The sequence below is a fragment of the Xenopus tropicalis genome, chromosome 10 (genome assembly GCF_000004195.4).
Source record: "Xenopus tropicalis strain Nigerian chromosome 10, UCB_Xtro_10.0, whole genome shotgun sequence".
In the NCBI taxonomy this organism is placed as follows: Eukaryota; Metazoa; Chordata; class Amphibia; order Anura; family Pipidae; genus Xenopus; species Xenopus tropicalis.
In genome coordinates, this window is record NC_030686.2 from 39,298,048 (window position 1) to 39,321,649 (window position 23,602).

Below are 23,602 nucleotides of genomic sequence, written 5' to 3' on the forward strand. Positions count from 1 at the left end.
CACTGGCACCCACATTTGCCAGCAGGGGGTGCAGGCCTGGGTCAATGGGGGCCACGAGACCCACCAGGTTTTTTCCCAGTGCCCCGTCGTCCCAGTCCAACCCTGCCTGTACATTTATGGAGTATGTATGTTATCTTTTTGGTTTGCTCCATTTTTTTACTACAGTCCCAAACATGTGCCTGTTGTACGAAAGTTACATTTTTAGCAACACTGGGGAAGGAACTGAATGAAATGAGTAATAATTCTCTGCATAATTTGCTGATACTATACAAATAAAGAATAAAGAATAATAATTCACATCTCAATGCAGTTATTTTATTGGCATGTGTTGTATATGTATTTAACATGGAACGAGAGAACCAACTGCATATTCACACATTTTTGGGTTTTCAGGAAGAAATCATTTATGGGGCCATATATCCTCCAGCTGTGATAATATACAAACTGACGGCAGATTGGACAAACACAAACCTACAGCAACGATTTACATAAACCGCCAACGCTAACGTCATCAACATAACGAGATCAACAAATATCTACAGCACTGAAGGGGTCCGCATAAATCAAGGGCAGTACACAAACTTCCATGCAAAGCTACTTTATGAAAGGGATCTACACAAACCTATAGAAACAAATGGACAGCACCAAAGTGATGGATACAAACCTAGAGCACCAAAACCTACAGTTCTAAGTGGAGCTAGACAAACCTATACACAGACAAATCTAGAGGACCAAAGTGCTGGCCTCTGTTGGATAAAAGTAAACATAATTTCAAGCAACTTTGCAATATTCATCAGTTTTAAAATACGCAGCTTTTTTATGATTTTTAATGTAATAATATGGTTAAGCCCCGCCCCCTGTTCCCCTGCTGATCTGGCTGACTACGTTGAGACTCAAATAAAATGTAACAGTAGTGTCCTCGGTCTGCCTTCAGCCTGCATCCTCCCAATCCCACAATTCCCTACTTACATGATCTCAATAAGGAAAGGAACATCACAGTGCAATGCATTGTGGGTTATGTAGTTCCTGCATGCTGTCTGTAAGCTGTGGTGAAGTTGTTACAATTTGTAACATCAGTGTTTTAGTCCCTCCTCCCCTGCCAGGATTTCAAATGATGCAGAAAGAGAAGAACTGTTTTGCAGCTGGATTTCAGCATATAAAAATGGTATTTATTCCTACTTTTTGAAGGAACAGATTACAGGGATAGGTATATTAGGGGTTTCTGTGTTGTGTGGGGCTCTTTAACTAATGTTTCTTCAGAAGCCAGAGTTCCCAGAATTGCCTCTTCTAACACTTTATGTGAGCCATATTTATTTGTCTTGCTCATTCCCTATTACGTTCTTGCTCATAACAGGAAGGACAGAAAAAAAACCCTGTTCCCCCACACTGGGGGTGAGGTGTCGTATTGTAAATTCTGGAATATGACCCTATACATGGTATAAGATGATCCTTTGTGTCCTAACTGTTATGTATATGTGATGTAACACCCAAAGCGCAGTGACTTCAGACACAAGCAGGGTACTGTGCGCAGTGACTCGGGGAGACACACACATATATACACATATATATATATAACACAGAGCTGTCGGATTGTGAAGGTGAAAGCAGCTAAATGAACATGATTTGTCTCAGCCTGTGTATTGCTCAGACTTTTCTCATAGGGATTCTAGGCAACAGCTTGCCATCTTATACACAAACATATCCGCTCTATGATTAATGTCGAAATAGCATTCTGTTTAATGAATAAATAAGGCTCCAGACAGAGCTTAACCCTCTGCAGCAAGGGGCAAGTACATTCTTTATTACCCACTGTTTTATTATTGTTATATATGCACTGTCAGGCACAATTTGTCATGGGTTTAGACATAGTTAAATGTGTACAAGTGACGTGCTGGTCACAAAAACTATGGCCTTTAGGAAACCCGCACCTACCCAAGCCCATAGACCCCTTACTATGAACTGAACCTGTACCCACCGGGGCTGTTATGGAGGGAGAGGGACATACCACTGATATCACCAACAGGATTGGTTCACTGGAAAGGGTTCAAGGTGGCAGGTCTGCAATAGCAAAAGCTGGAGCCACAACCACAGTTGTGCGGGTCACATACTATAGCCCCTAGGAAACCCACCCAAGCCACTGTCAGGCACAATTAATCATGGTTTTAGACATATTTTAATGTGTAGAAGTGATGTGCGGGTCACAAACCCCCCCAGTCCTATCACTGCAGAGGATACAAGCAACAATACTGCACCGTTAATATAATCAACCTAAAGTTAATGATTCCCCCACATTAGGGATCACCAAATCTCTTCTTGCCGGAACTATATTTATGGAGCCAATGAGATGAGAGGTTTCATAGGAATTTCAATGGTGACCTTCATATCAGCTGTTCTGCAACATATGGTGTAATTTACTGAATGTGAAGTATGCACAAATTACTGTTAAAGCAACTATTAGAATGTTATAGCCGGGTCTATTCTTAGCAAGCTTTCATTTGGTCTTCACTTTTTATTTTATTAGGCTTTTGAACTATACGCCTGCCTTACCAGTCAGCAACTGAAAAAAAATCCTATTGAGCTGCCATGGACACTAACAGGGATGCACAGAAGCCCTACATTTTTGCTTATCTTATTATTCGGGTTCAGCTTTTTTTCATCCTATATTCTGACTTTCTCACTGCTGCCATGCTGCTACAGTAATTAAGCCCTAGCAACCAGGATTTCCTGCCTGCCTTCCACCAATACAGAGTTGTATTCATGGGGGAAGCTGCAGGTCTCTGGTGTCTGACCAGAGATGAGTGGGTTGGTTTCCCAGTCCAGAACCCAAACCTTATTGGTAGGGTTGCCACCTTTTCATGGGTCCCTTACCAACCGATGACATAGAGACAGGACCAAAGGGGCAGGACTATGATGTGTTTTGTAGCGGAGCTGCTACACCATAGGCAAAAAAGAGGGAGAATCAGCTAAAAGGCAGGGTGAAAGAGATATTGGGCAGGATGTAGGGGGAATAGAGAGAAGAATTGAGATTAGCAAGTATTTACCGACAAGTATATTGCTGGTTAATTTGTAATACCGGCCTGGCTCTGGCTGGTATTTTACCAACTAGGCTGGTGAACTACTGGCCAGGAAGCAACCCTATTTATTGGGCTAATCCATACCAACCAGGGGATAGTCCCAGTAGCAGCTATCTTACTGGAGAATGGGTGAGGTATTTATCTCCAGATATCATTTCCTTTCTAGCTCAGTTTCTTACATCTTGTATAAAGCTTTACATTGGAGTAAAGGTGGCCATACACGCACCGATATTATCGTACGAAACCTCGTTTCGTACGATAATCGGTGCGTGTATGGCATGTCGGCGAGTCGACCGATATCGCAGGAAGCTGCCGATATCGGACGACTCGCCGATCGGACAAGTTTGAAAATTTTGATCGGGCGCCATAGAAGGTGCCTGACCAAAATTCTCCCTTCAGAGCTGAATCGGCAGAAGGAGGTAGAAATCCTATTGTTTCTACCTCCTTACCTGCCGATTCAGCCCTGAATGGTGTGTGGCGGATCTTACGATGTTTCGTGCGACCGATGGTCGTACGAAACATCGTCAGATCGCCACGTGTATGGCCACCTTAAGGCTTTGTCCCTTCCACATCCATACCTACTCCATCATGTTTACAATTCCAGTTCACAGGGAGGTGAGAGGGTGGGGTGGTGATTAGGACCGAGTGGATCAGGGGAAGTTGAATATCATGGTAGGGGGTTTGGGGGTAGATCAGGGCTATAACTGGGTGGGCTGGGATGTTCAATGTCATGGTAGGGGGTTTGGGGGCAGATCAGGGCTATAACTGGGTGGGCTGGGATGTTCAATGTCATGGTAGGGGGTTTGGGGGCAGATCAGGGCTATAACTGCGTGGGCTGGGATGTTCAATGTCATGGCAGTGGGTTTGCGGGTAGATCAGGGCTATATAAGGCCTATAACTGGGTGGGACAGAGGTATCTAAAGAGCTTTTAGCAACAACTGCCATATATCCGTAACTGCATTTATCAATCTCTGTATTAAGGCCTTTATCAGATCAGACAGTTCCCAGGTCCTTTACCAGCCAGTGCTCATATTATAACATAGCTTTAACTGCCTAAAACACAGAAATGTCACTTTTTTATTGTGTTTTTTTCCACACTGGGGAGTGTATCCCATGCAGCTCTTCTGGCATTTCTAGATGCTCATCCCATGTAGCACCTACTTTGAGGTTAAAACGCAGTAAATATGAATAGTTGTAGGGGTGGGACACGGATGGGAATGGTAAGGTTCGGAAAACTGATTTGTAGAGGGGGGAAATAAGTGTACTTGTATAAAGTGACCTGTGTAGCTAAAAAAAAGCTCTTTGTCAGAAGAAACCCAGTTATAAATTTGGAAATGTCTGTAAACATGGAAAAAATGTCATACTGGAGGGAAAACAGCTTGTTTGGTTTGGAACTCCTGTCCAAAATGAAATAATATACAAAAGGTAGCATTTATTAAAAAATTCATTCATTAATGGTTTCAGGTTTTGGAAGTAATGTGTAGGTCTGCTTCTCCTAGTCTGGGAATAGAGAGAGTGAGAGTGTAGCTACAGAAAGGTCTATTGATGACGTTTTATCTTCTCAAAGCTCTAAGCGTGATGGGATACTAACTGCTTAATTAACTCAGATACAATACCTGGAAGAACTTTATTCATCATGTAACCAACTGTTCCTAATGTTCCTAATGTTTTAGTAGCCCCTACTGGAACAATGACCCATAGGGCCAAATGGCTTTCTGATGGTGGCACTAGGTAGACAGGAAGTGGATTGTCCTTCGATTAATATATGTCCTTAATATGCTTTATTGGCTGCAGAAAGGAATACTCCCATGTCTCAGAACTGATACATAACAATGTTATTGCCAAATATAGGAAGCAACAAAGCTTGTGAGTTATACTTGGGCTTTAAGGCTGCTCTTACACATTATCTCATTGGATAGTTTAGATATATTATGATGTGTCTATTAAACTTATTGTACAGCGCTGCGGAATATGTTGGTGCTTTATAAATAAATGATAATAATAATAATAAATTACATTTCTGTATGCATTGTGCTTATATATAGAAACGTGCCTGTTCTCTGTCCAGGCAGGTGATTGAATTGATTTCAAAATGGATGCATCCTGCCTACACAATGGTCACTGTACAGGTATCTACAGGCCATACCGAGCAGAGCTGCCACCCCCCCCCCCCCCCCCCCCCCCCCCCCCGTCAGGTTGCACCCTAGGCAGTTACCTAATCTCTCTACCCCTAGTTCTGGCCCTGATACTAACGGCAAGGAGAGAAGTGTAGAGAAAGAATACCCAAGATTGTACCCAAGATTGTACCAAGGTGAGTGGTACATACAGAATAAGTGCCTACAGATGTCCCTTATATAATAGGTAATCTGGGATGTTACTTGCCTAGACACACAGCAGAGTATTACATACAGGATAAATACCCGCAGATGTACCCCGCAAGGGCCACATGTAAGGTGAGTGGCACATAGAGTATGAGTAGCAATAGATGCACTCTACCCAAACAGAGGGCAAGGTGAGTGGTACAGACTGAAAAACCACAGAAAAACATAAGCCAGAAGGAGGAAAGGGTAAATGGTGTATACAGAATGACTAACCAGGGATGTGTAACTGCCCAAAGTATTAAAATGTGCACAGATATATGTGTTTGTGTATGTGTATGTGACAGGGGTCAAAGGTAAATGGTGCGTGCAAAAGCAGTGACCACAGATATACAGTATCCAGGAAAATACCAAGGAAATTGCACATACAGACTGTGAAGGCAAAATAGAAACTAGACAAAACGCAAAAAGTCTGTCACAATAGGAAGAATGACTACACAGAGAGGTTGTGGGCTGTAAGGAATAGGGGATCAGTACATATATAATAAATAATCATAAACAAATCATCACTGCCCAAAGAGAGGTTAAAGAGAATACTCACCTTACAATGAATGTTTAGCATTGTGTAGACAGTGATATTTTGAGACAATTTGGAATTGGTCTTCATTTGTCTTTTATTATTTTGTGGTTTTTCAATTATTTCGCTTTTCGCGGTGGTTGCCAGGGTACTTATTTCCCTAGCAACCAGGCAGTGGTGTGAATGAATAAAAAAAAAACAACAATAACAATCGTTTCATGGTTGCCAGGGTCTGTGACCCCGGTTTGACAGCTGGAATGAGCCAGAATAAGAAGGCAAATAACTCAAAAAATATATCAAATAAAAATGAAGACCAGTTGAAAAGTTGCTTTAAATTGACCAGTGTCGGACTGGGGTGTCCGGGCCCACCGGTGCTGCTGCCTGGGGGTCCCCACCCTGGTAGTGAGTTCCTACTCTTTTAACGTCAACCCCCTTCTCCCCCGTCACACACCGTGTACCCTTCTTCCTGCAGCTGCATATGGGGGGGCACCGCACCCGTAGCTACTGGGTTGGTGGGGGCCACGGGACAGGATTTTTCCAAGTGCCCTGCTGTCCCAGTTCGACCCTGGAATTGACCATTTTACAACAATACAATTTAACTTTAAGGTAACACCCCCCCCCATTAATATTATGAGTGCATATAAAGAATAGTGCCTACAGTATGGCAGTGGCACAACTAGAAGTTACTGAGCCCCACAGAAAAATCATTTTAGGACCCCCTAAAGACATTTTTATATATACGTGTGTGTGTGTGTGTGTGTGTGAATTCAGGTCTTAAAAATATTGTTCTTTTGGTGCCCAACCAGCAGGGAAAGGGTTAAACTACCCCCTCCCATGTGATCTGTCATAGCACTGTGAGTAAAGTTCTCCCTACTTTGCCAGTCCCACCCCTTGAGGGTGTGCACCAAAGGTTGTATAAAAGGAAAGGGCTATAGTTAGGAATATGATCCCACTACAGCCTGGGAGATCACTGCGGGGAACGGGACCATGGCAGAAGGTAGTGTACTAAGATTGGTATAGCTACGGTCAGGGGGTACTGAGACTTGTATATCCACTGTCTGGGGGTTCTGAGACTGGTATATCCACTGTCTGGGGGTACTGAGACTGGTATATCCACTGTCTGGGGGTACTGAGACTGGTATATCCACTGTCTGGGGGTTCTGAGACTGGTATATCCACAGCCAGGGGGTACTGAGACTGGTATAGCCACTGTCTGGGGGTACTGAGACTGGTATATCCACTGTCTGGGGGTACTGAGACTGGTATATCCACTGTCTGGGGGTACTGAGACTGGTATATCCACTGTCTGGGGGTTCTGAGACTGGTATATCCACTGTCTGGGGGTACTGAGACTGGTATATCCACTGTCTGGGGGTACTGAGACTGGTATATCCACTGTCTGGGGGTACTGAGACTGGTATATCCATTGTCTGGGGGTACTGAGACTGGTATATCCACAGCCAGGGGGTACTGAGACTGGTATATCCACTGTCTGGGGGTACTGAGACTGGTATAGCCACTGTCTGGGGGTACTGAGACTGGTATATCCACTGTCTGGGGGTACTGAGACTGGTATATCCACTGTCTGGGGGTACTGAGACTGGTATATCCACTGTCTGGGGGTACTGAGACTGGTATATCCATTGTCTGGGGGTACTGAGACTGGTATATCCACAGCCAGGGGGTACTGAGACTGGTATATCCACAGCCAGGGGGTACTGAGACTGGTATATCCACTGTCTGGGGGTATTGAGACTGGTATATCCACTGTCTGGGGGTACTGAGACTGGTATAGCCACTGTCTGGGGGTATTGAGACTGGTATATCCACTGTCTGGGGGTACTGAGACTGGTATATCCCCAGCCAGGGGGTACTGAGACTGGTATATCCACAGCCAGGGGGTATTGAGACTGGTATATCCCCAGCCAGGGGGTACTGAGACTGGTATATCCACAGCCAGGGGGCATTAAGACTGGTATATCCACTGTCTGGGGGTACTGAGACTGGTATATCCCCAGCCAGGGGGTACTGAGACTGGTATATCCACAGCCAGGGGGTATAGAGACTGGTATATCCCCAGCCAGGGGGTACTGAGACTGGTATATCCACAGCCAGGGGGCATTAAGACTGGTATATCCACTGTCTGGGGGTACTGAGACTGGTATATCCACTGTCTGGGGGTACTGAGACTGGTATATCCACTGTCTGGGGGTACTGAGACTGGTATATCCATTGTCTGGGGGTACTGAGACTGGTATATCCACAGCCAGGGGGCACTGAGATTGGTATATTCACAATGAGGGGGTACTGAGAGTGGTATATCCACAGCCAGGGGGCACTGAGATTGGTATATTCACAATGAGGGGGTACTGAGAGTGGTATATCCACAGCCAGGGGGCACTGAGACTTGTGTATATACAGGGGTACCAACCACACAGATAGAGGCCAATGTAGTGAATAAAAGTGCCGCTGCAGCCTTTGCACATAAAGCATTTGAGCTGAATGAATGGGGGGGGGGGGGGGGTATCAGGCTGTATGTATAACTGTACTTTCTAGCTGTCTGTTCCTCCCCAGAGCTGGGTGATTCTATTAATTTGCTTATTGTTGGCGCTAATTTGTACCTTTGGGCACAAGGGTGGCAAAGGGGACCTGCCATAGTGAGATGCCCATGTGTCAGGTGGTCAGTGGGCGGAGCTGTGCTGGGGGGGGCTGCTACTAAAGGTCTCCCCCAGGGCTGCTGCTAAATACTGGGGCTTTCTGCACAAAGACACACAGAGCAGAGCTGTACTAAGCAATGGCTTTTGGGGGGCCTATTATTTATAAACACAACTTGTAGCCTTCTCCTGCTGTTATTGGACAGCGGCTGGCAGTGGGTGCTGGGAGTTGGGGTTACAGAATGGGGTATAATGTTTTACAGACACTTTTTTGCCTCACTTTGCCATGTTCACCTCTCTCTTTCTGACACCAGCAGTTACAGCTCCCCCTGACACCATCATGCCTTACTATACACATTCTGCAGGTTACAGCTCCCCCCGACACCATCATGCCTTACTATAGACATTCTCCAGGTTACAGCTCCCCCCGACACCATCATGCCTTACTATACACACTCTCCAGGTTACAGCTCCCCCCGACACCATCATGCCTTACTATACACATTCTCCAGGTTACAGTTCCCCCCGACACCATCATGCCTTACTATACACACTCTCCAGGTTACAGCTCCCCCCGACACCATCATGCCTTACTATACACACTCTCCAGGTTACAGCTCCCCCCGACACCATCATGCCTTACTATACACACTCTCCAGGTTACAGCTCCCCCCGACACCATCATGCCTTACTATACACATTCTCCAGGTTACAGCTCCCCCCGACACCATCATGCCTTACTATACACATTCTCCAGGTTACAGCTCCCCCGACACCATCATGCCTTACTATACACATTCTCCAGGTTACAGCTCCCCCCGACACCATCATGCCTTACTATACACATTCTCCAGGTTACAGCTCCCCCCGACACCATCATGCCTTACTATACACATTCTCCAGGTTACAGCTCCCCCCGACACCATCATGCCTTACTATACACATTCTCCAGGTTACAGCTCCCCCTGACACCATCATGCCTTACTATACACATTCTCCAGGTTACAGCTCCCCCCGACACCATCATGCCTTACTATACACATTCTCCAGGTTACAGCTCCCCCCGACACCATCATGCCTTACTATACACATTCTCCAGGTTACAGCTCCCCCGACACCATCATGCCTTACTATACACATTCTCCAGGTTACAGCTCCCCCCGACACCATCATGCCTTACTATACACACTCTCCCACAGTTACAGCTCCCCCTGACACCATCATGCCTTACTATACACACTCTCCCACAGTTACAGCTCCCTCCTGACACTATCTTGGTTTAGTATACACACTGTCCCACAGTTGCAGCTCTCACCCTGACACCATCTTGCCTTACTATACACACTCTCCCACAGTTACAGCTCCCTCCTGATACCATCATGCCTTACTATACACACTCTCCCACAGTTACAGCTCCCCCCTGACACCATCTTGCCTTACTATACACACATTAGCCCAGTTACAGCTCTCACCCTAACACCATCTTGCCTTACTATACACACTGTCCTACAGTTGCGGCTCCCTCACCAACACTGTTAGACTATACTACACACACACCATCCCATGGTTGCAGACCTGAAACCAACTTGCCTGACTAGGCAACTCTGTCCCACAACAAATGCTTCCTTCCTGACACTGTCCTGTCTCAATTTAGCTATTTAACTGTTCAGACCAAAACAAAAAAAATAAAATAATCTTTATTCAGCACCCCCCCCCCTTAACCCTTGCCATTCCTGGGGTCTTACACTGCATAAACTGCATGACATTTTTGACACAGTATTACTATTTATTGTTATATATGTGTCTGAGCCAATCATACTGTGCATATTGAATCAGCCAGTATTTCGGGGGCTCGGAGACTGGTAATGAGAACCAATTGTTTGCTGCAGAGTGGCTGGTTCTTTCTAAGAACTTCAAGTGGGAAAATAAAAAGTATTAACGTGCCAAGTATAGAGCGGAAGGCTGGGAAAGGTGAAACCAGGGTTTGTGCTGCGTATATGATTTTATTGTAGTGGGTGCACATTGTGTACATAGAACGGCAAGCGATCATATTACTGCTGCTTCCTTTCCCAACTTGCCCGGAGCCAGAGATGGCTTGGTCACCTCTCCAGCACACATGGAATCAGTCACTAGCAATAAGGGAGCACTTGCACGCCCCCAGGTTATTGCATAGGAAGTGCAGAGTAAATAAAGATTTAAGTTAAATATTAGTTGCTTTCTCCATATGTATCCACTTTCCTATCCTCAAAAGGCCGACTGTCTGTTTAACCTCATGGAGAAACAAGCAGGAGATTCCTTCCTAATCCCAAACTGGCACGCTGATAACTGGGCCGGTTCTATCGATGAGGCTCATTTATATACACAAGTGCAAAATGCAAAAAGAAATGCATGCAAAATTCTGCCCATCCAAATGCTATCCACAAAGGAACAGGCGTTGTACAGGCTCCGCCATACTAGCACAAAGGGGGAATGGATAGAAGGGGGTACTTGGCTTGAGAATCCAGTGGTTCAGCCCATGGTTGGCCAGGAAGGCCAGGTTCCCCCTCAATGTTTGGTTGGTTTGGTCCCTAGAGAAACGTGTTCCTCCGCTTACCCAGGCTCAGTGAAAGAGGAACTCTTTGATGACAGAATCTGCCTACTTCTAAGAAAATGGATTGGAGTTTGTACCCTTTCAGTATTCATTGGTGTCTAAAGCATTATTGTGGGGGAGGGATGTGAGGTTTCAAATGTTCCATTAAGAGGAATGTTGTAAAGTGCTTTGACATATCACAGCAGAAAGGAATTTCAGGAGGGGAACAGAGGACTAGGACTGGGGGAATAGAGTGGGGTACTTGAGGACAGATATAGAAGGAATGGAATACTGATATGGTGCTTTAGAATACTGGCCCAGTGGGGCAAGTGGTCTAAAAAGGATAGAGTAGACAACTGTCTGCACAAACTCCATGAACAAGAGATGAAACACTTAAGTCTTTACAGTAAGATCAGTGGAGTGGGGACTGGCACAATGAGGTGCAAAGGATTGGCACAATGAGAAATATAGGACTGGCACAATAAGGTATAGAGGACTGAAACAATGAGAGGCCGAGGACTGGCACAATGAAATACAGAGGATTGGCACAACGACAAACAGAGGACTATCCAATGAGGAGCAGAGGATTGGCACAATGAGGAGCAGAGGATTGGCACAATGAAATACAGAGGATTGGCAGAACGAGAAACAGAGGACTATCCAATGAGGAGCAGAGGATTGGCACAATGAGGAGCAGAGGATTGGCACAATGAGTAGCAGAGGATTGGCACAATGAGGAGCAGAGGATTGGCACAAAGAGAAGCAGAGGATTGGCACAATGAGGAGCATAGGATTGGCACAATGAAATACAGAGGATTGGCAGAACGAGAAACAGAGGACTATCCAATGAGGAGCAGAGGATTGGCACAATGAGGAGCAGAGGATTGGCACAATGAGTAGCAGAGGATTGGCACAATGAGGAGCAGAGGATTGGCACAAAGAGAAGCAGAGGATTGGCACAATGAGGAGCAGAGGATTGGCACAATGAGGAGCAGAGGATTGGCACAATGAGGAGCAGAGGATTGGCACAATGAGGAGCAGAGGATTGGCGCAATGAGGAGCAGAGGATTTGCACAATGAGGAGTAGAGGATTGGCACAATGAGGAGTAGAGGATTGCACAATGAGGAGTAGAGGATTGGCACAATGAGGAGCAGAGATTTGCACAATGAGAGGATTGGCACAATGAGGAGCAGAGATTTGCACAATGAGGAGCAGAGGATTGGCACAATGAGGAGCAGAGGATTGGCACAATGAGGAGCAGAGGATTGGCACAATGAGGAGCAGAGGATTGGCACAATGAGGAGCAGAGGATTGGCACAATGAGGAGCAGAGGACTGGCACAATGAGGAGCAGAGGATTGGCACAATGAGGAGCAGAGGATTGGCACAATGATGAGCAGAGGATTGGCACAATGAGGAGCAGAGGATTGGCACAATGAGGAGCAGAGGATTGGCACAATGAGGAGCAGAGGACTGGCACAATGAGGAGCAGAGGATTGGCACAATGAGGAGCAGAGGATTGGCACAATGAGGAGCAGAGGACTGGCACAATGAGGAGCAGAGGATTGGCACAATGAGGAGCAGAGGACTGGCACAATGAGGAGCAGAGGATTGGCACAATGAGGAGCAGAGGATTGGCACAATGAGGAGCAGAGGATTGGCACAATATGGTTATTATTTTTAACTGTGAGTGCAAACTCTGGGAAATAATTAATGTAAAGGGAAGTGTGTGTAGAAAGAAAAGTGTCTGTGTTTGGGTTCTGTGGGTGTGGCATGTTGTTCTTCCCACTGTGCAATGACATAACTGGAAAACTTAGTATTACCAGCCATTAAAATTCACAGACTTTCTGTATTCTTAGTCCAACTGTGTCCAACTGGGTTCAGTCCCTTAAAGTGACAATCTACTGCTCCTGAGAAAAGATCAACTTCCATTTAATTCCTCCTTAAAGGGATACTTACAAAAAATGTTTTTTAAAAATTGTTAAAATTGTCATTCCCCGGACCCAATAATCAGAGAATGAAATTGAAAACAATGGCACTCCGTTATCTTAATTGGCCTTTAGGCTAACAGCCCACACCCAAAGCTCTAGCCACCCCCAGCGCTGTTTGGCACCTACAGGCAGAGACAATAGAGCCCAACATATATTAATTAAGCTGTTCTTCCCTTCATAAAGGACAGTTTCCCATAACTCCCAGCTCATACTCTCTAGTAACATAGTAACATAGTAACATAGTAAGTTGGGTTGAAAAAAGACATACGTCCATCAAGTTCAACCATAATGCCTATATATAACCTGCCTAACTACTAGTTGATCCAGAGGAAGGCAAAAAAACCCCATCTGAAGCCTCTCTAATTTGCCACAGAGGGGAAAAAATTCCTTCCTGACTCCAAGATGGCAATCGGACCAGTCCCTGGATCAACTAGTACTAAGAGCTATTTCCCATACCCCTGTATTCCCTCACTTGTACTGAGAGCTATCTCCCCTACCCCTGTATTCCCTCACTTGTACTGAGAGCTATCTCCCCTACCCCTGTATTCCCTCACTTGTACTGAGAGCTATCTCCCCTACCCCTGTATTCCCTCACTTGTACTGAGAGCTATCCCCCCTACCCCTGTATTCCCTCACTTGTACTGAGAGCTATCTCCCATACCCCTGTATTCCCTCACTTGTACTGAGAGCTATCTCCCATACCCCTGTATTCCCTCACTTGTACTGAGAGCTATCTCCCATACCCCTGTATTCCCTCACTTGTACTGAGAGCTATCTCCCATACCCCTGTATTCCCTCACTTGTACTGAGAGCTATCTCCCCTACCCCTGTATTCCCTCACTTGTACTGAGAGCTATCTCCCATAACCCTGTATTCCTTCACTTGTACTGAGAGCTATCCCCCCTACCCCTGTATTCCCTCACTTGTACTGAGAGCTATCTCCCATACCCCTGTATTCCCTCACTTGCTAAGAATCCATCCAGCCCCTTCTTAAAGTTATATAATGTATCAGCCAGCACGACTGATTCGGGGAGGGAATTCCAGAACCTCACAGCTCTCACTGTAAAAAATCCTTTCCGAATGTTTAAATGGAACCTCCCTTCTTCTAAACGGAGTGGGTGCCCTCGTGTCCGTTGGAAGGACCTACTGGTAAATAAAACATTAGAAAGGTTATTATATGATCCCTTTATATATTTATACATAGTTATCATGTCACCTCTTAAGCGCCTCTTCTCCAGTGTAAACAGACCCAACTTGGCCAGTCTTTCTTCATAACTGAGACTTTCCATACCCTTTACCAGCTTAGTTGCCCTTCTCTGGACCCTCTCTAACTCAATAATGTCCCGTTTGAGCACTGGAGACCAAAACTGAACAGCATATTCTAGATGGGGCCTTACCAGCGCTCTGTAAAGGGGAAGAATAACCCCCTCCTCCCGTGAATCTATACCCCTTTTAATACAGCTCAAAACCTTGTTTGCCCTTGCAGCTGCTGCCTGGCATTGCTTGCTACAGCCAAGTTTATTATCTACAAGGACTCCAAGGTCCTTCTCCATTATGGATTTGCCTAGTGCAGTCCCATTAAGGGTATACGGGGCTTGCATGTTTTTACATCCAGGGCCGCCATCAGAAATCACGGGGCCCCTCACAACAAAATTTTCTGGGCCCCCCTCCCACCAGTACAAAGGACTCACGGACATGAGACATTGGTAGCCAGCAGGGCCCCCTCCTAGTTCATTGGTAGCCAGCAGGGCCCCCCCTTGTACACTGGTAGCCAGCAGGGCCCCCCCTTGTACATTGATAGCCAGCAATGCCCCCCTAGTACATTGGTAACCAGCAGGGCCCCCCCTAGTACATTGGTAGCCAACAGTGCCCCCCCCCTAGTACATTGGTAGCCAGCAGTGCCCCCCCCTAGTACATTGGTAGCCAGCAGTGCCCCCCTAGTACATTGGTAGCCAGCAGGGTCCCCCTTGTACATTGGTAGCCAGCAGGGTCCCCCTTGTACATTGGTAGCCAGCAGTGCCCCCCTTGTACATTGGTAGCCAGCAGTGCCCCCCCTTGTACATTGGTAGCCAGCAGTGCCCCCCCTTGTACATTGGTAGCCAGCAGTGCCCCCCTTGTACATTGGTAGCCAGCAGGGCCCCCCCTAGTACATTGGTAGCCAGCAGGGCCCCCCCTAGTACATTGGTAGCCAGGCCCCCAGCATGTAGCCAGCAGGCCCAACCCTAGTACATTGGTAGCCAGCAGTGCCCCCCCCTAGTACATTGGTAGCCAGCAGTGCCCCCCCTATTACATTGGTAGCCAGCAGTGCCCCCCTAGTACATTGGTAGCCAGCAGTGCCTCCCCCCTATTACATTGGTAGCCAGCAGTGCCCCCCTAGTACATTGGTAGCCAGCAGTGCCCCCCCCTATTACATTGGTAGCCAGCAGTGCCCCCCTAGTACATTGGTAGCCAGCAGTGCCCCCCCCCTATTACATTGGTAGCCAGCAGTGCCCCCCTAGTACATTGGTAGCCAGCAGTGCCTCCCCCTATTACATTGGTAGCCAGCAGTACCTCCCCCTATTACATTGGTAGCCAACAGTGCCCCCCCCTAGTACATTGGTAGCCAGCAGTGCCCCCCCCTAGTACATTGGTAGCCAGCAGTGCCCCCCTAGTACATTGGTAGCCAGCAGGGTCCCCCTTTTACATTGGTAGCCAGCAGGGTCCCCCTTGTACATTGGTAGCCAGCAGTGCCCCCCCTTGTACATTGGTAGCCAGCAGTGCCCCCCTTGTACATTGGTAGCCAGCAATGCCCCCCCTTGTACATTGGTAGCCAGCAGTGCCCCCGCTAGTACATTGGTAGCCAGCAGGGCCCCCCCTAGTACATTGGTAGCCAGCAGGGCCCCCCCTAGTACATTGGTAGCCAGCAGTGCCCCAACCCTAGTACATTGGTAGCCAGCAGTGCCCCCCCCTAGTACATTGGTAGCCAGCAGTGCCCCCCCCTATTACATTGGTAGCCAGCAGTGCCCCCCTAGTACATTGGTAGCCAGCAGTGCCTCCCCCCTATTACATTGGTAGCCAGCAGTGCCCCCCTAGTACATTGGTAGCCAGCAGTGCCCCCCCCTATTACATTGGTAGCCAGCAGTGCCCCCCTAGTACATTGGTAGCCAGCAGTGCCCCCCCCTATTACATTGGTAGCCAGCAGTGCCCCCCTAGTACATTGGTAGCCAGCAGTGCCTCCCCCTATTACATTGGTAGCCAGCAGTGCCTCCCCCCTATTACATTGGTAGCCAGCAGTGCCCCCCTAGTACATTGGTAGCCAGCAGTGCCCCCCTAGTACATTGGTAGCCAGCAGGGTCCCCCTTGTACATTGGTAGCCAGCAGGGTCCCCCTTGTACATTGGTAGCCAGCAGTGCCCCCCTAGTACATTGGTAGCCAGCAGGGTCCCCCTTGTACATTGGTAGCCAGCACAGCCCTGCACAGAACGGCATAGCACAGCCCAGCCCTCCGGCGGCTTCTCTGGCGGCGAGGTACTTCGTTGATGGTTCCTCTGCGCTTCTGAGTGCCGAAAGACGCCAGGCCCTTTTATAAGGTTGCGCCCCGTGCGTACTGACGTGCATGTACGCACGGGGCGCGACCAATAGGATCACCCGCTGACCACCAATGACAGGGCCCGGAATTGATTTAAGGGGGCCCGAGCTACTAAGAAAACTGTAGCACCGCCGGGCCCCCTTTTAAAGTTAAAATCGTCCGGGCCCGGCACGACTGTACCCCCTGTGCCCCCCTGATGGCGGCCCTGTTTACATCCCAGGTGCATGACCTTACATTTATCCACATTAAATCTCATCTGCCACTTAGCTGCCCAGATTGCCAGTTGGTCAAGATCCTGCTGCAGGGATGTCACATCCTGGATAGAATTGACTGGTCTGCAGAGTTTTGTGTCATCTGCAAACACTGATACATTACTCATAATACCCTCCCCTAAGTCATTTATGAACAAATTAAACAAAAGTGGACCCAGTACAGAACCCTGAGGGACCCCACTGAGGACCTTATTCCAAGTAGAGAATGTACCATTAACAACCACCCTCTGTACCCGATCCTGTAGCCAGTTTTCTATCCATGTGCAAACGGCTTCACTAAGACCAATAGACCTTAGCTTAGAAAGCAGTCGTTTGTGGGGAACAGTATCAAATGCTTTGGCAAAATCCAAATAGATGATATCTACTGCATCCCCACTGTCCAGTTTCTTACTTACCTCATCATAAAAAGCAATTAAATTGGTCTGACATGACCTGTCCTTCATAAAGCCATGCTGATTACTGCTCATAATGGCATTCTCCACTACATAATTTTGAATGTGATCCCTTAACAAGCCTTCAAATAACTTGCCCACCACGGATGTCAAACTTACAGGCCTATAATTGCCAGGCTGAGATCTTACTCCCTTTTTAAATATGGGAATGACATTCGCCTTCTTCCAATCCCTAGGTACCATACCTGATGAAAGAGAGTCTGAGAATATCAGAAACAAGGGCCACTGCAATTCTGCCCCTAGCTCTCTCAGTACCCGAGGGTGTATTCCATCTGGCCCAGGTGCCTTGTTTACATTTATCGTGTGTAACCCTTTAAGCACCATATCCTGTGCCAACCACTGTGTAGTTGGAGCTGAGGCAACAGTGCAGCTATTGGGTGGGACTTGTCCCACTGGCTCCTCTACTGTATACACAGAAGAAAAGAACTGGTTAAGCACATCTGCCTTTTCTGTATCCGCTGTAACCATATTGTTATTATAACTCAATGGGGCCACACCCTCAACCTGCATCTTTTTACTATTAATATACTTAAAAAACTTTTTGGGGTTAGTCTTGGCCTCGGCCGCGATGCGCTCCTCATTTTCTATCTTTGCCTTCCGGATTGCTGTTTTACAACACTTGTTATAGTGTTTATAATCATTAAACGCAGCTACTGTCCCCTCTGACTTATATTTCTTAAAAGCTTTCCTTTTTCTCCCTATTAACTTCTTTACCTCAGAGTTAAGCCACATAGGGTGATTCTTAACACTTCTACTTTTTCTTATTAATGGAATAAATTGAGAACAGTAATGATTTAATATCATTTTAAATGACAACCATTTCTGCTCTGTATTTTTATCAGAAAACATAATGCCCCAATCTATGCTCTGAAGCGCTGCCCTTAAGGAGCTAAATTTGCCTTCCTAAAATTCAGTGTCTTTGTTGCCCCCGTGTAAATTTGTTTCCTGCACCAAACATTAAATGAAATAACATTATGGTCACTATTACCCAGGGGTTCAACCACTTGCACATTTGCTATACGTTCTGGGTCATTAGAGATCACTAGATCTAGTATAGCATGGTTCCTGGTTGGCTCCTCAACAACTTGTGACATAAAGTTGTCATGCAGCAAGTTTATAAACTTGTTCCCATTTACTGTCCTGGCAGTACTATTGCCCCAGTCAATATCAGGGTAATTAAAATCCCCCATTATTATCACTTGCCCCAAACTAGCAGCCTTTTCTATTTGCAACAGGAGCTGGGCCTCCTCCTCTTCGCTTACATTAGGGGGCTATAGCATACCCCTACAATTAGTTTGGTAGATTCCTTACTATCTGTGAGAAGCTCAACCCATAAGGATTCAGCTCCCTCTGTTAACCCCATCACTTCCTCTCTAATATTTGCTTTTAATTCCTGCTTAATGAACAGACACACTCCTCCTCCTTTTCTATTGCCCCTGTCCCTCCGAAACAATGTATACCCCCCAATATTAACTGCCCAGTCATGAGACTCATTCAACCAAGTTTCAGCAACTCCAATCACATCATATTTCCGCTCCAACGCCAGTACCTCCAGCTCTCCCATTTTACCAGTCAGACTCCTTGCATTGGTAAACATACATTTAATACTGGTTCCGGCGTGAGAATGACGTGTAAACAACTTATGGGCCTCCCTGCCATTATCAGTATCCCGAAGCAAGTCTCCTCCCCCATTTTCCCTTACTATGCCCACTACCTCATCTATCCTGTCTACCACAGAATTTCCCTCTGCACCCTCCCCCCCCACTCCTAGTTTAAAATCTCCTCCAACCCTCTAGCCATCTTTTCCCCCAAAGCAGCTGCCCCATCATCATTGAGGTGCAGCCCATCCCTGGCAAAGAGCCTGTAGCCGACTGAGAAATCAGCCCAGTTCTGGAGAAACCCAAAGCCCTCCTCCCTACACCAATCTCTCAGCCACGCATTAATCTCCCTAAGCTCCCCCTGCCTTCTTAATGTTGGCACCAATTAGTACCAATTATATGTATTATTATATGTATTGAGCCCTTCCCTGCAACTGTTTGCCCATGCTATTCCCTCACACTACCCATCACACCTATGGCCCCCACAGTTTAATATCACTCCCACTGACTTACGCACCCATAGGGACTATATACCTTTCTTGCTAAAAATTATATATTTTCGGGTTGGGCAAAAAAACACCTGAATAATCATCTTTTGATTTCCTACATGGCTAACGTCACCACCCCAGTGTTAGTTCCCATTCTCTGTGCCCCCCAGCAGGCAGCATATGCAGTGCTCCAAGCCAAGGGCTCCCAAGCACCTACTCCAACTGCTACAGTGCACCATTGGGGTACAGGCTACAGGATAATGCTAACATTTGGGTATGGCATTTGACTAATGAGTGCTTTCCCTTCCACAGAACTGTATCTGGAGAGCTTTGACCTGGACTGTAGCGGAAATAACCGCAGTCACCGAACCGCAGAAGCCACCTGTGAGCGCCTGATTGTCCGAAGAGGGCAGCCCTTTCAAATAACCCTCAACTTTTCCCCACGGGGTTATGAAGAAGGGGTGGATAAATTGTCGCTCAATGCTGTAACAGGTAAAGCCTAATTAGAGTTACTGAGTTATGATTCTATATGCCAGTGATCCCCAACCAGTGGCTCAGGGGCAACATGTTGCTCCCCAACCCCTTGGGTGTTGCTCTCAGTGCCCCCAAACCAGGGAGTTATTTTTGATTTCCTGACTTGGGGGCAAGTTTTGGTTGAATAAAAACAAGATTTCCTACCAAATAAAGCCCCTGTAAGCTGATAGGGTGCATAGAGGCCCCTAATAGCCAATCACAGCCCTTATTTGGCTCCTCCATGAACTTTTATGGTGCTTGTGTTGCTCCCCAAGTCTTTTTACATTTGGCTGTGGCTCACGAGTAAGAAAGGTTGGGGATCCCTGCTATATGCAGACAGTCACACTAGGGCTCCATTCCACTAATAACAGATAATGCCTGTCCAGCTATTCAACTGCAGCTCCCATTAGCATGGCTTGAGTTGGGCAGACTTGCTGTCCAATGTACATTACATGTAGTGGGCCAATATACACATTCAGTGTATTTATGGTAGCCCAACTGGCATAGGTTGTAAGCTTTGAAAAGCAAACATTCTTATAAGCAACTTTGCAATATACATCACTCAAAAAACATTTCATTTTCCTCATTTTTCATGTAATAATATGGTTTGGAACAGTTCCCTAAGCCCCGCCCCCTGTTCCCCTGCTGATCTGCCTGACTACTTTGAGACTCAAATAAAATGTAACAGTAGTCGGCTGTCCTCGGCCTGCCTTCAGCCTGCATCCTCCCAATCCCACAATTCCCTGCACACGTGATGTCAGTAAGGAAAGGAATATCACAGCACAATGCATTGTGGGTTATGTAGTTCCTGCATGCTTTCTGTAAGCTGTGGAGAAGTTGTTACAATTTGGAACATCATTGTTCTAGTCCCTCCTCCCCTGCCAGCATTTCAAATGATGCAGAAAGAGAAGAACTGTTTTGCAGTTGGATTTCAGCATATAAAATGGTATTTATTCCTACTTTCTGAAGGAACAAGTTACATTGATAGATATTAGGGGTTCCTGTGTTGTGTGGGGCTCTTTAACAAAATTTGGTTCGGAAGCCAGAGTTCCCATTTAAATACCTGGTTGCTAGGGTCAGTGTACCCAACAATCAGAAGGGAGACCAATGAGGCTAAACTTTTATCATGTATCTCAGTTGGGAAAAGCATAATGAGCAGATCCGTTAAATCTTGTGCACATTGGACGTCCGGGCATAGGGAGACCTTTCCCCCAATTAATTAGCCTCTTGAGAAGAATTGCTCTCATTCCATTGTGCTTGCTGATTTATTTAACCAATGTGTACATTAGGGAACATGGGAAATCAGCCCTGCCGCTCCCTTTTGCTCTCAAATCTCTGGAACAATGTCAGGAAGCACAATAGGGACACCGTGTGCTTAGATTCCCAGGAGAAGTAACGAGGAGGTGAAGCTGATCGTACCTATGATAACTACAAACACTATTTAATCTTAAAGGGAAACTCTAGCCAAAATGTTAGCCTTCCCCTCAATATGGATATTGGCATACGAGCAAATCTTTCATTCCTTCACATTTTTAGATGCAGTTTTTCTGAAGCTGGGGGGAAGCAAATGTTCCTTGCACTCCTCATTTGAGTACTTCCTGTCCCCTTTTTAAGCAGAGGTTGAACCCTATTGTGCAAGTAGTGCATACTGGGCTTCATTGATAATGAAATAATAGCAGTCATTGATGTCTGTAGATCTATCAGGGGATTCTGGGAGTTTGATCTGGCAAGATCCAAAATGTGATAGTTGAGGTAGCATACAGCCAATCAGCTACGGTCTGCATCTATGGTTCATCCCTTCCATCAACTGTCCGCCATTCACATGAGTTCTTTTACAGTAAGTCTTCCTCACCAGGTCCATGTCCCTCGGAAGAATCAGGCACCAGTAACCACATCCCAGTCTCAGATGCTCTGCAAGATGGAGCATGGAGCGCAGCTATTACCAGCACCGATGGCGGCACACTCATCCTTTCTATCACCTCACCCCCGGATGCCCGCATTGGCTACTATAACCTCTCCCTGGAGACCTCCACTGAATACCAAGGCTCCAGCTTTCAGCTTGGAAGTTTCACTCTGCTGTTTAACCCTTGGTGCCCAGGTAGGAAATAAAAGAAAGTGGCATCTATGGGGGTCAAAGATATAATAATATGGGCAGATTTAGGAACCACTGACTTGAGGCTTAGAACTCATCTAGTGTTTCCCATTTTCGCAGAGGATTCTGTCTACTTGGAGACTGAAGAGGAAAGGAAAGAATATGTGCTATGCCAGCATGGGATCATTTTCCAAGGGACAAAGGACTCAGTTGAACATGTTCCCTGGAATTTTGGACAGGTGCGTCATCCTTATCCATCCTTTCCTTTCAACCATATTCCCCTTCCTTGTAATTGCATTTATTCCTGTGCCCCCCAAACAGGAACTGCCTCGTGCAGCCTCCCACTGCCTACTCTAGATGTTAGAGAGTTCATTTGGGTATAAATATCACATATAAATGTATTATTAGTGTAAATAGAACATCTGGTGGAACCCTAAGAACCAATGGCCCCTTTAAAAGATGTTGAATGAACCTACATCACGCCATGAAGGAAGCCATTTCCCTGCACTTCTTATTTTCAGTATAAAAGTCTATACAGAGTGTACATTGGACAAACCCCCCTTGCATTCACATTCCATTTTCTATTATGCCCATTCAAACTGGATCTCCTTTCTTCTTATCAAAGTCCCTCCTGCTGGTGTCCTCCAACCCTCATGCCCTTATCTCCCCCACACAGTGAGAGCTGGAAGCTGCCTTCCCCATTCTGTCTCTGCTTCGTGTATCAGCTTGGGACCAGCAAGGGGCTCTTAGATGTTGGCCCCTTGCCATTTTAAGGGAAGGTTTTTATGCTTATTCCATAAAAGGACCTGATCTGGGAGGTCAGAAATGTTTGATTCATTGTGTAGAAATGATTCACGGAGCTGGAGAAGATATTACTGGTTATGTTGCTGGACGAGTTTATGATGTTTGGTCTGTGGGAATAGGGGAAGTTTAGTTCCATCTTTCATCACCCTCAGTGACTGGGATTGTGTGTGCAATGCCATGAATTCCCTCATTTGGTGTTTATAATAGTCATATAATGAAATATAACAGTCCATCCTACTTTAGGCTCTGGGGAGAGGGGTTTATGTCTTTATCACAAGAATTTTGTAGTCCTGTAACAACTTCTCCCTATGTACAGTGCCATGCTTAGGATAGTCCTAATTGCAGCTTCATGCTTAGAGGAGCCTTATGTGCAACATCATGCTCAGGGGAGCCCTATGTACAGTGCCATGCTTAGAGGAGCCCTAAGTACAGCGCCATGCTCAGGGGAGCCCTATGTACAGTGCCATGCTTAGAGGAGCCCTAAGTACAGCGTCATGCTCAGGGGAGCCCTAAGTACAGCGCCATGCTCAGGGGAGCCCTAAGTACAGCGCCATGCTCAGGGGAGCCCTAAGTACAGCACCATGCTCAGGGGAGCCCTATGTACTGCGCCATGTTCAGGGGAGCCCTATGTGC

General features: G+C 46.5%; 1 protein-coding gene across 1 annotated transcript in view; it reads left to right on the forward strand.

The window, feature by feature from the left end:
* The first annotated feature begins 6,942 nt into the window (after positions 1–6,942).
* The window catches only part of tgm2 (transglutaminase 2), a 29,817-nt gene continuing 13,157 nt past the window's right edge, over positions 6,943–23,602 (forward strand). Inside the window, 4 exon segments of the mRNA NM_001130380.1 lie at positions 6,943–6,966; positions 19,873–20,052; positions 21,929–22,171; positions 22,286–22,404. Coding sequence (NP_001123852.1) covers positions 6,957–6,966; positions 19,873–20,052; positions 21,929–22,171; positions 22,286–22,404 — 552 coding nt within the window. The 5' untranslated portion in view covers positions 6,943–6,956.